This window comes from Neovison vison, chromosome 9, assembly GCF_020171115.1.
Source record: "Neovison vison isolate M4711 chromosome 9, ASM_NN_V1, whole genome shotgun sequence".
Classification (NCBI taxonomy): Eukaryota; Metazoa; Chordata; class Mammalia; order Carnivora; family Mustelidae; genus Neogale; species Neogale vison.
Window position 1 is genome coordinate 95,825,994 of NC_058099.1, and position 12,564 is coordinate 95,838,557.

At 42.2% G+C, this 12,564-nt stretch overlaps 1 protein-coding gene across 2 annotated transcripts in view; it reads right to left on the minus strand.

Moving 5' to 3' along the window:
- The window catches only part of GLIS3 (GLIS family zinc finger 3), a 438,158-nt gene that overhangs the window by 415,335 nt on the left and 10,259 nt on the right, over positions 1–12,564 (minus strand). Inside the window, exon 2 of one of the 2 annotated variants that reach the window (XM_044265974.1) lies at positions 8,611–9,097. The exons of the other annotated variant lie outside the window; for it this stretch is intronic. Within the exon in view, the coding sequence (XP_044121909.1) occupies positions 8,611–8,998 (388 nt within the window). The 5' untranslated portion in view covers positions 8,999–9,097. The remainder of the gene's footprint in view (positions 1–8,610; positions 9,098–12,564) is intronic. 2 annotated transcript variants of the gene reach the window in all.

A 12,564-nucleotide genomic window follows, 5' to 3' on the forward strand; every position in this document is an offset into this window, starting at 1 on the left:
CTGAGCCTCAGTCTCTCAGTCCCTAAAATAGGGCCAATCACACTTGCCCAGCCTCCTCGGATGGAACCCTTGATCCAGTCACAGAAGACAATATGCAAGTTTGTGAACTACAGAGCTCTGTGCAAGTCCAAAGCTGCTGCTCTTTAACAGTCTAAGAAAATGCTACCGGTGACGAGTGGATGGTACCTTCCAGCCTGGTGTCCTACAGTACGTGAGGCGTGTCTAGGGGGCAGAGAGCGCTAAAGGAATATGTTCTTTTACAGGTGGTCAGCCACCTACACACTGCATCCGTGCATCGCGCAAAGGGTAGCCCGTGGAGCCCAAAGAGTAAACAAAGCAAACACCGTGTTTCACCTGCTTTGTTGGCGAGACCAAATGAGAACTCCAGCTATCTCAACGGGAATAATGCCTTCGGTCTCTGACCGGTTATTTTTAGAACCCTTTATGGAATATTAACTTTATTCGCTCTAATTCTGCAGGAAGCCACATTGGAAGTGCAAGGAAATAAAAATGATTAAGAAGCTGAAGTGAAAAAAAAAAAAGGTAACCAAATATTTTGCTGCAACTTTCATTAGCTAATACAGTAACTGCATCTCTTCAAAAACGTGAGATGCGGGCGCCTGGGTGGCTCAGTGGGTTGGGCCACTGCCTTCGGCCCAGGTCATGATCTCGGGGTCCTGGGATCGAGCCCCACATCGGGCTCTCTGCTCAGCGGGGAGCCTGCTTCCTTCTCTCTCTCTGCCTGCCTCTCTGCCTACTTGTGATCTCTCTCTGTCAAATACATAAATAAATAATCTTTAAAAAAAAAAAAAAAGTGAGATGCCAGTCGCTATTCCTGCCCCAGTGCTAACATGACAACATTCAACACAGTTTACTGACTGGTATTAGCCAATTTTTTTTTCATTGTCTGTTTGTCCAGAAATAAGCATAAGTAAAGGAATGATTATAGGAAAGTAACATTCTAAATCAGTGACAATGTTTTAAAATTTAGAATGTGGCAGTGGGGCGGGGTGGGGGGGATTTGAAGCTAGCTGACCCACTAGGGGATCAAGCTCTAGTCTAAGCTCCAGGTTATAGCCCACTGAATTAGCAAACCACAAACAGTAAAAAATCAAAACAAAACTTGATGTATTATTCAAAGTACACTGAGTTTCTAGACCTCCCAGGTTCACACAACACATTGTTTTTTTAAAACCAGGTCTTTACAAGAGACACCAGCCTTAAGTTATACAAAAGAGTTTTTTAATCCCAATTAGTTAGTGTCCTTTGTTGATATTATTCTGCTTTTTCTGACCAACAATAATGAATAACCCACAAGCGCTAATGAATAACTAACTCCCTTTGTCTCCAAGGACAGCAGAGCCCAACAAAAAATGTCAGAGGCCCTAAAGTAAAATAAAAAACCTTTACAATGAAAATCTTCCCAATTAGACAGTCCTACGGGTACTGCAAATGTGGAATTGTCTTAAATATTTAAATAGCTGTGTCAAATGTGCTTAAAGTGGGGATCATAAAACTGATTTCCCAGATGCTTTGAAAAATGCATTTCTGCCAGTCTAATTACAATTCATAACTGCTGAACAGGAAGTAGAGAGAAATGCCATTCTTGGTACAATAAATATAACTGAGGGCCTCGTAGGGCCTGGAAGTTGCCCACGGTGAAACACGGTCCATGCTCACTTGGTGACTCAGATAAACACAAACATTCTCATCTCGGTACATGAAAAATTTACATGTAGTAAAAAATCATTTCTAAAACTAATTTCTGCTATCTTAGAAAGGTAAAGCTATATAAGTAACTCCTCATTGTAGGACAGAGCCCATAAACAAATACACTGACGCTGCTGAGAACCAAGCATCCCACTACCACGTGTGCCATGAGGAAGTGTGAGGAGAACTCTGTCATGCCGTGTTTCAGTGGGAACACGTCACCTTCTGATAGATCTCCTAACTCTGTCCACACACAGGGCCTAGAGGCAAAGACACCCCAGAATCAATACAAACATGCTTTCATCCGGTTTTCCAAATATTTCCCACCAGAAGGGAACCAAGTACTTTTGAAAAATGGTTGATTCCAGGTCCGGGGCAGGGAAGCACTAGTGGGCCTGGAGTATCTTGTTCTGTGTGAAAGCAAGGAATGCTTCATGGGAACATAGCGAAGGGCATCAGGGCTGGCTTGAAGGGGCTCCCACCTGCCAAATCTGGGACAATGTCAGCATCGAAAAGATCAGTGATGGTAATGAATTTTGGCACAGGGACTTTTTTAAAAGAATACCTGAGGTCTGTAGTGATTCTCCCAAAAAAAAAAAAAAAAAAAAAGGAGAAAAAGAAGTTCCTTTTTCCAGGATACCAACTAATAAACACAGAAGGAATACTGGAATGAGAAAACCACCGTTATGCAGTTAATAATGTAGTAACTGATTCACACATGCGTCACTGATGGAGAACAATATATCTGCATAAGATTATGTATGAATTTTGAAAGGGAAAGTGTCCACAGTGCAGAGATCCTGGGGACACCACCTTCGCCAGATGATCAAAAGCAGCACCACAAACACCATGACAAATAAGCATTCAGTGCTCCCAGCATATATAATCCACAAATAACCTACGCAGTACTCCTGTCAAAAACATTTAACCCAAACCGAATCAGGAGGAAATGATCAGATGAACCCAGTTGTGAGACAAGACAACTAACCTGAACTCCAAAGTATCAACATATTTTGTCAAGAAACACAACGAAACGACAGGGGTAGAGGGCCACTCCAGAAAAAAAGGGGACTAAAGAGACATGACAACCAAACATCCAGCAGGGTTCTTTAGTTCTTTTTTTCCTTTTTTTTTAAAGTGGGCTCCATGCGCAATGTGGAGCCCAACATGGTGCTCAAACCCACAACCGTGAGATCAAGCCCTGAGCCGAGATCAAGAATTGGGCACTTAACCTACTGAGCCACCCCGGTGCCCTGTAATGCAGGGTTCTTGACTGGATCCTGAACCAAAAGAACAGAATAGCTACAGAGGACATGTGGGCTATAAATGGAGGGAAAACAGTATGAGAAGTAAAATAAAATATAAAATAATATTATCAGGGTGCCAGAGTGGCTCAATGGGTCAAAGCCTCTGCCTTTGGCTCAGGTCATAATCCCGGAGTCCTGGGATGGAGCTCCGTACTGGACTCTTTGCTCAGCAGGGAGCCTGCTTCCCACCCCCCTCTCTGCCTGCCTCTCTGTCTACTTGTGATCTCTGTCTGTCAGATAAATAAATAAAATCTTTTTTTTAAGAAAAAATATATAAAGTAATAATAAAAATAATTTGATTATTAATTTAAATATGTATTATATTTTAAGATATAACTCTATATAAGCAATACGGTTGTATCACAGGTAAATTCCTTGGTTATGATTCATGTATCCCAGTTGTACAACATGAAAGACACCTGCTTAGCAATTTAGGGGTGAAGGGTCAGAATGTCTGCAACTTACCTACATGGTTTGACTTCCTTGAGAGAGAAAAAGGTAGCAAATGCTAAAAAGTGAAATAAGATATAATAGAGATCATAACACAAAATAAGATAAAATCTAGCTTTTTTAGAAAGATAAATTCAGGAACAAAGAATGAGGTTTATTTATAAGTAAGTTATGTACGACTGACTAAGTATGGCCAGGTGGGTGGGGCTTCTGGGAAAGCCAGTTAAAGAGGGTTGATCTGGAGGGAGCTGTAGCTTTCGTCCTTCTGCCTTTTGTCCCTCCTCCAGTCTTCTCGGAAGACAGACACCAGGAGCAGGAGCTGTGGGAATGCAAAGGGAAGCTCCATGCCCATGCACCTGACATCCCTGAGCTTCTAGCCATTAGCAGCATCACCGGCCCTGGGCTGCTCTTTGCGTAAGAAAAATTAACTCCTGTGACGTTCTCAGTTCATGGCATTCTTAGCGTCTCAGTAAGTTTTTCATGGTGCCCCTAGGCCAAAAAGAAACAACTAACACTACCCTTTATTAAGTACTTCGGTGCCAACAAGTTAATAGTATTTATGTACCAACAACCTATTAGCTGGTTGAAAAAAATAATATACATAAATTAAGAATAAAAGTATTTTAATTTCCTTCTTAAATAACCAGTCTTCCTGGTGGGATATGCATTCTAACTGTGCCCTCTACTACTTCAGTTCTTGGAATCAGATTGAATACCGTCGCCTCAGCTCCCATTCCATGCTGATTTTCACTTAGAACTTGCTTATCTCTATTATTGTGATAAAATACACATAACATAAAATTTAGCATCTTATCCAATTTTTTTATCTTAGTTTATTTATTTATTGAAGTAATTTCTATACCCCATGTGGGGCTTGAACTCAGGACCCCGAGATCAAGAGTCACACACTCTGCCAAGTGAGCCAGCCAGGCACCCCCAATCTTAACTGTTTTTAAGTGTATATTAAGTGCATTCACACTGCTAGGCAGCCATCACCACCATGCATCTCCAGAACTCTTTCATCTTCCCAAACTGAAACTCTGTCCCCACTCAACTCTGACTTACCATGCTCCTCTTCCTCCCGTTCACAGCAAACACCATTCTACTTTTTGTCTTTATGATTTCACTGTTCTAGGAACCTTGTATAAGAGGAATCATACAATATCTGTCCTTTTGTGCCAGGCATAATTGATGCAGCATAATGTCTTCCAGGTTCATGCATATTGTAGCATATGTCCGAATTTCCTTCCTTTTCAAGGCTGCATACTATTCCACTATAGGTATAAGACATACATATTCTTTATCCACTCATCTGCCTACACTTGGGTTGCTTCCACCTTTTGGCCTACAGAGTACTAGCTTTTTTTTAATCACAGCTACTGAAAGCGAATATGGCATCACTAAAAGGATATAGTACAATTTCATGTTGAAACTGTGAACCTCCTCAAGCTAATAGTTTGCCCAAAGTATGCCACAAATACTTCTGTGGCCTTCAAAATTAAAACTATCCCATGGTTCCCCCTGAGTTTTCTGTGGTACTCCAGTGTCCCTGGCACACTATTTGACAACCATGCTCCACAATGTGAAAGTCACTGTTTTTTTTAGCTTTTAGTTGAGTAGAACTCAATCCTTAATTAACATAAACACTACAATTGAATTTATATTTCTCATGAGGCTCCCACTAGAGATCTGTCCAGTTCTCCAGCCTTTAAGTCAGATATCTGACTGTGTGGCAGTCCTTAAATGATGTATTTCCTGTACACAGTTCCTCTGGATTCCTGAGAGATGGTATAATGACCCTCAAGGCTTAGAAAATGTATTTTCTTCACCACCATGTAAACTGTGCTTGGCCCCAAAGCAATGGTACCCCACCACACTGTGATGGTTGGCTTTATACATCAACTTGAGTGGCTCATGAGGTGCCCAGATATTTGACTCAATACCTTTCCGGGTGTTAATGTGAGGGTGTTCAGATGAGATTTACATCCAATCAGTAGACTGAGTAAAACAGATTACTCTTCCTAATGTGGATTGCCCCAACAGCCGAAGGCCTGAAGGGAACAAAAGGCTGACCTTCCAGCAAGCAAGAAAGAATCCCTCCCTAAATGACTGCTTACAAACTGGGATATCAGCTTTTTTCCTGCCTCTGGACTCAAACTGAAGCATCGTTTCCTCCTGGGTCTCAAAGCTGCTGTCCTTCATAAGGGAACTACAAACCACTGCCCCTCCTCGTTCCAGGCCTTCAGCCTCAGACTAGTCCTACACCATCAGCAAGCCTGGGTCTTCAGCTTGCTAACTCGTCTCCCGTGTCTTGGGAACTGTCAGCCTCTGTAATCTATTCAGACACAGGTTAAGGACAAGGGATGGGTCACATTCAGGCACAGATACATGTCCTATGGTTCTGTTTCTCCAGAGAGCCCTAACTAATGACACCCACAGTCGCAGGTCATTTGGTACCTATCCCGGGCTCAGGGCACGGTCAGTAATTCATGACAAAAGCCTCAGAGAGAGGTCACCCTCAAGTTTATCATATCATCGCATCACATGATCTCCAAAGTCAAAACCTTGCACAGCTCACCAATGTACCAATGTGCTCAAGATAGGTCCAAACTCCTTGTCACCTCTTCCATAACCTTTATCTGGCCTCTATTTATTCTTCCCCAGTCTTGCCTCTAACCATAGTCTCTACACCCCCAGTGTGGAATCAGGCAGAAATTAATGAAACACACCATGATCTCTCCCCTTCAGGTTTTGAGGGTGATTTTCTGTCTATCCAGAACAAGTTCGAAACAGCCTCCTCTCTCCCCTCCAACACACACAGACATACAACTTGCATGATTGCAAGGCTAGCTCCTTATCCTTCAGGTGTCTTCCCAGATACCCTACTCTCCTCCTTATCCATTTATCAAGCATGGGCTGGGAACCCTCCAAATGCTGCCCTACTGCTGTCAGTGTATCCCTATCAGAGCTTTAACTGTGCTTTATTTTAACTGCCCGTTTATTTGTCTGAATTCTCCTAACTCCTTGAGGGCCAGGACTATGTTTTATTAGCTACTGTATCCCCAGAACAGGGGCTCACCTTTAATACATCCTCAATAATTATCTGTTGAGTAAATGATTAGATGAAGTTCAAACAGTCCTAGATCACCATTCTCAACCAGTTATTGGCTTAGCTTAGGAACTGTCAACCAAGACCTGAAAGGGGCACATTCAGCCACTGCTGGCACTATCCAGAGCGGTAGCCAAGCTCCAAGGCTAGAGGGGATAGTAATACGGTTATCCTCAACCCCTAATCCATGCTCAAGCATACCCCATCCCTGCAGATCCAGAACAGGCACTGTAAGCTTGGAAGCTGAGCAAGGAGACAGAAAGTTGAAAAAAGAAGAAACAGGGGACAGCACTAATTTTTACAAGAGTTTCAAGATGTATTAACCCTGACAGTTCACTATCCTTGAATTACTGGAAATAATTTTTTTTTAGCTATGAATATAATTATAACCACTTCTGGTCACCATCAAAGTAATATCCCCAACCTCCTTACCGATAGCAATGCTGTTTATTCTTTCTAGACCTTAGCTCCTTTATCAGTTAATCAACACCAGCAAACAACTCGGGGTTGCTGTGAGGGATAACTGAGATTTTACATCGGAAGCACTCAATACAGTAGCTGACGCATGCCCAGTTATGACATAATAATAAGAAGTTATTATATTATCAGCATTAATAATGCCAGCCAGGATTCAACGCAAGTATATGTAATGAAAGCAAGCTACATACAGTTTATTAGACAAGCAAGAGCTGCAAGACTTTACTGGGCCTCCACCCCTGAAAATCCAAACACACGAGCTTGACATCACAGTTTGCCTTACCAGGGACGCAGCAACCTGACAATGACGCAGCCATCTTGGATGTGCCCCCAAGGAAAGTTCTTCCTATATGTACACTAAATATCAGTAGGTGTAGGAAATAAAGCAATCTAAAACCAAACCTAAACCAAGATAAATAAATAAGAAAAGAAAAAAGCTACATGTATAGTTTCTTATACTTTAAGGTTGTATAGTTTAGGGTTTTTTCTTAATCTGCCCATTTACACCATGCAGAGGAATACAAAGACACTAAAGCAACTTTAAGGATACAAATAATTATTCACCTGAACTGGGTGGGTGAGTTTTGAGTTAACTGGTGAATGGCTATTCAAGCTGCTAATAATCTTATTTACTAGTGTACATGCTTAATATAAACATTTAAAACCAGATGCTAAAAATACCTAAGGGCATATAGAATTGTTCTATTTTACATAACAAAGCTATTATTTCACATGAGGTACATACGCTCCCTTTTTCTAGCCCAAACATAATTGCATGTGCAACAGCACCCATTAAGTCAACATCAGTTTCTACAGAGTGTGCCGTTCAAATAATTTGCTATTCTCCAACAATTATTCCATGATTTAAAATTTACATTATTCAAACACTACTGAATTAAATGCACACACTCTCTCTCTCTGCATTTCAAATTAACCAAGTGTCTAGGTCTCTACAAACCCCAAAATACATCCTTTCCTTATTCTCTTCTAGCTTCCTTCCCCCTTGCCACCAGCTGTATTACAACACTTAAGGGTTCTGCTCTTAGAATAATTTTTTATCATTTCTATGTACTAAGTCCTCACTTCATTAGCTGTTAAGCTTTCTCCCTTTTTATCCTTTTCTTTCCAAACCTTTCTTCTGGCACCAACATGCATGCTGACAGCTCTGGCCACCCCCGTCCACCGTGGCTCAGGGAATCCATTCCCTCCGTGCACCTCGAGGGTGGAGACTTGCTACAGCAGCTCTTCCGTGCCTCTACCACCACGTACCCTCACTCCCTGTGTCCCCTCACTCCCTGTGTCTGAGCTCCCTGGCTCGCCTTTTACCCTTCTTCACAGCTCCACGAGGCATCACGTTTATCACTGTGGCCTCCTCCCCTTCCCATGCACCTACACCTCCACCCCTCTGCAGGGGAGCTGAGATCCTCATGACACCACCAGCTTTGTCCCTGATATTCAATCCTGTAGTTTTCCATGAGATTTGCTGGCAGAGAGAAATCTGGAAAGGAGAAAAAAAATCGTTTCCACTTTAAAAAGATCCCAGAAAAACAATCCTACCTTTCCCAGGATTTGGAGGAAAAGGACTTCCAAACTCCTGCTGCTTTGGCTTTAAAGTGTGTGGCCCTGACATGCCTCCAGCCTGGGTGACATGGAATCGTGGCTTCCCATTGGTGAGCACTTGTCTCCTGGGGCTCAAGGCAGGCAGATGGAGGGGGCTCTCGGCCATGTTGCTCTGAGGAGCCATCCCTCCTCCTGAGGGCATCTTGAGATGGAGGCTGTTAGCAAGGCTTCCGAGGGCAGGGCTCGCTGTGCTGCCACAGGACGAGGGACCAGGAGTCCCAGAGTGGGCTCGGATGGGAGGAATGTGTTGGCCACTGACCATCCCGGGCCCCTGTGGGGTTCCTGATGTCCGGTGGAGACTCATGCTGCATGACCTTCCATTCATTCTGAAAAAACCTGTGGCCAGGATGGTCAAATATCCAATGGCACTAATGACTCCTTTCAGGCAAAGTCCAATAAGTTATCCATGGTGTGGGATATTAGCCTGTTTAAAAAAATAAATGCAGGCATTTTTAAAAGTAAAAATGAAAATAGGTCACAGTGAGTTTTCAACCTGTGTAGCATTCATAGGAAGAAAAGAAGCTCTCTTAGCGAAACGGCCTTTTATGTAAAGCGGGGTCGTCAAACACATGGGTCACTGGCAGGCCCTCTCCCCTTCTGCATTCATGGTAGATGTGGACTGTGGATCACTGTGTTGTTTTGTTTGCCACTGAGCCCTTCTCAATACAGTGCTCTTGGCAACCACGGCCAATCAACTGGTGCCAGTTTGCAAAATGAAACTTACTTTGCTCTGTAGAGGATCTGTCCATACTAGTTCACTTTTGCTACAGTGAGTCTTGGGAAACCCAAAGCATTACCTCTGTGATCTCTGAGACCAATGCTCCAAAATTTTCAGTAAACAAGCAAAAAGCTGATAAGGCCTCTACATGAGATTATGAGGATATTAAACCATGTCTGATTTTTACCATAAGAGCAAAGTTTTCAGGCCCTAGGTTTACAAAAGATAAAAACAGGAGTCTGGTACTCTCGCAAAGACATCATGGACCCACATATCCAAACACTCACAGCAGCATCAGAGTCTTGGTTCCCTAACGATTCTGAGTTATGGGGATGGAAACAGAATCAACACGACAGTACTCTCACCTTCTACCAAGATCCTAGAGAAGGAAAGTCTGTGCAAAACACTTTATGGAAAGCATCCTGCAGGAAGAGCCCTTCTAAAGGTAAGTGTGTTCACCATACACCACACCCAGTAAACCAACCATGGTTCCACAAACGTAGCTCGTCTGCCATCCCAGCACCCCGCTCCTCAAGTGGCGAAGAGAGAACCAACAGCACTGATACGACCACAGGACATAATGTCAGTACTCCCTGGTTACAAATCTTCAGGAAAGTTCTTTCCTCCCTTAACCAACAGCTCCCCAAAACATACACAGACTCGAGGTGACTAAGCATCACTATTCCAAATGATTGACAAAGTCACACTTTGTATTCTTTTGCACAGATATGATCATCATGAAAAGAAGCCAAAGCTCAACAAATACAGGAGAGATGACGAGTGCAAAGCAGCAAGTGGTCAGATATTCTCAGCTGGATGATTCCTACTCTGCCTGTATGATGTACTCTGCGTCTTAGACAATTATTTCCAGCCAGCTCCCAAGCAAATGGCTCTATTCGACATTAGGGACAGAACAGCACAGAGGGAAAACTTTGAGGGTTTTTTTTTTTTTCCCAATTTATTTATTTTCAGAAAAACAGTATTCATTATTTTTTCACCACACCCAGTGCTCCATGCAAGCTGTGCCCTCTATAATACCCACCACCTGGTACCCCAACCTCCCACCCCCCCGCCACTTCAAACCCCTCAGACTGTTTTTCAGAATCCATAGTCTCTGAGGGTTTTTTTCTTCTTCTTCTTTATCCTTTTAGAAAATCAAAACTCAAGCACTCACTCTGCCCTCTGCAAAGTTTACTCTGTGTGTCCGAATGTTGAGAAACTTCAAAAATTACTAACAATGTAACACTTGGAATGTTTTCCTCATCTTTGCCAATTCTCTACTTTATTAAGAATTCTACTGGTCTGTCACATTTCATACCGCCATGCCATCTAGTCCTAAGAAATGCTCTGAGTTCCGGCTCCTGCCCTTCTCTCCACTACCGTCACCAAGAATGGACAAGGAAACCCAGCTCAGCCAAACCTGATAAGGTTAGTTTTATGCTTAAAGCTTTTTCATGTTTTAAGCTTTTTTTTTTAAAGATTTTATTTATTTATTTGAGAGAGAGAGCACGAGAGGGGGAGGGTCAGGAGAAGGCAAGTCTCCACTGAGCAAAGAGCTGGATGTGGGACCCGATCCTGGGATTCTAGCATCATGACCTGAGCCAAAGGCAGTTGCCTAACCAACTGAGCCACCCAGGTGCCCTATGTTTTAAGCTTAAGTTGTTTCATGGAACATTAAGAAGTGAACCCTAGTATCAAAAATCCCAATGCCTTCGCTGCTATGTCCATTTAAGAACTCCAATGTAAAAAAAGAAAAAGAAAGAAAAAGGAACTCCAGTGTATTATCAGTGGGTCTGCTGAGTTGTGGGTTGACTATGAACAACAATCATTACATGTCTCTGTGCTTTGCCAGAGGATGTTTCCCATCTATTCTCCACACATTCATAAAACTGTGTTTTCCGAGTACTCTGAACCTTACAGAAGAGACTACTTATTCAGCATCAACCAAAATAAATAATTAAGTCTATGTGCTGTATTGGCAATTTGCTGAAAATGAGGAATCATCCAACATGACTGGCACTATGAGTCACCCTGAGTCCGTGAGACAAGTGTCTGTAGATTTGTAGAGTATGCCCATTACAGGTTTTTTAAAACAAAAAAGTCCTCTTTGTCAGCAAGATCACATACAAGCAAAAATCTGGATAAAAAGATGTTAAGTAGGTACTTAGCATTAGATTAGATCATTAAGAGGGTGAGTCTGCAAGAAAAATAATTAACATGCAGAGAAGTTAATTAAGTATCAGACACCCATACCAGCCTGTCAAACTGGACTTTCATTTTATTTTATTTATAAACTACACTCCTGTTTTAAATAGCTTCAGGTTGAACGTAACAACAACAATAACAAAAATGCATTTAAGAATCCATGAAACAAGATGGGGTAGGGAGGGAGACAAACCATAAGTGACTCTTAATCTCACGAAACAAACTGTGGGTTGCTGGGGGGAGGGGGTTGGGAGAAGCGGGGTAGGGTTATGGACATTGGGGAGGGTATGTGCTTTTGGGTAAATTGGAAGGGGAGGTGAACCATGAGAGACTATGGACTCTGAAAAACAATCTGAGGGGTTTGAAGTGGCGGGGGTGGGTGGGAGGTTGGGGTACCAGGTGGTGGGTATTATAGAGGGCACGGCTTGCATGGAGCACTGGGTGTGGTGAAAAAATAATGAATACTGTTTTTCTCAAAATAAATAAATTGGAAAAAAATGCATTTAAATTTTATCACTAAAAAGGCGAAACCAGAAAGTAAAGTGATTAATGCCATAAAGAACACCAGTAAGGCAATGGCATACAAGCTAAGAACACCAGCCTCAAGACAAAAATAAAATAAACTCTATGTGAAAATATGCCTAATAACCCAGTTTTCACATTAATTATGCCAACAGATATTTCAAGCATTAGAAACTAGAATTTAAAAATCAATTTTATCTGTCAGTATTATATAGTACTTTTATACTTTTTAGCAAGGCCCTGTGATCATTTATAATCCTAAATCCATGTGTAACAGAAAAGGAATAAACTGCTAACTTTTAAGGAAGACTCATCCTTACTGAGAGTGCCAGGACACTTGAGTTCTACTGCTAGCAAATCATTTATAACTTCCCTGGGCTTACAGATTTCATCCACAAAACGAGGAAGTTGATAACAAGCACTACGTTCTCTTGAAATTCTGATCC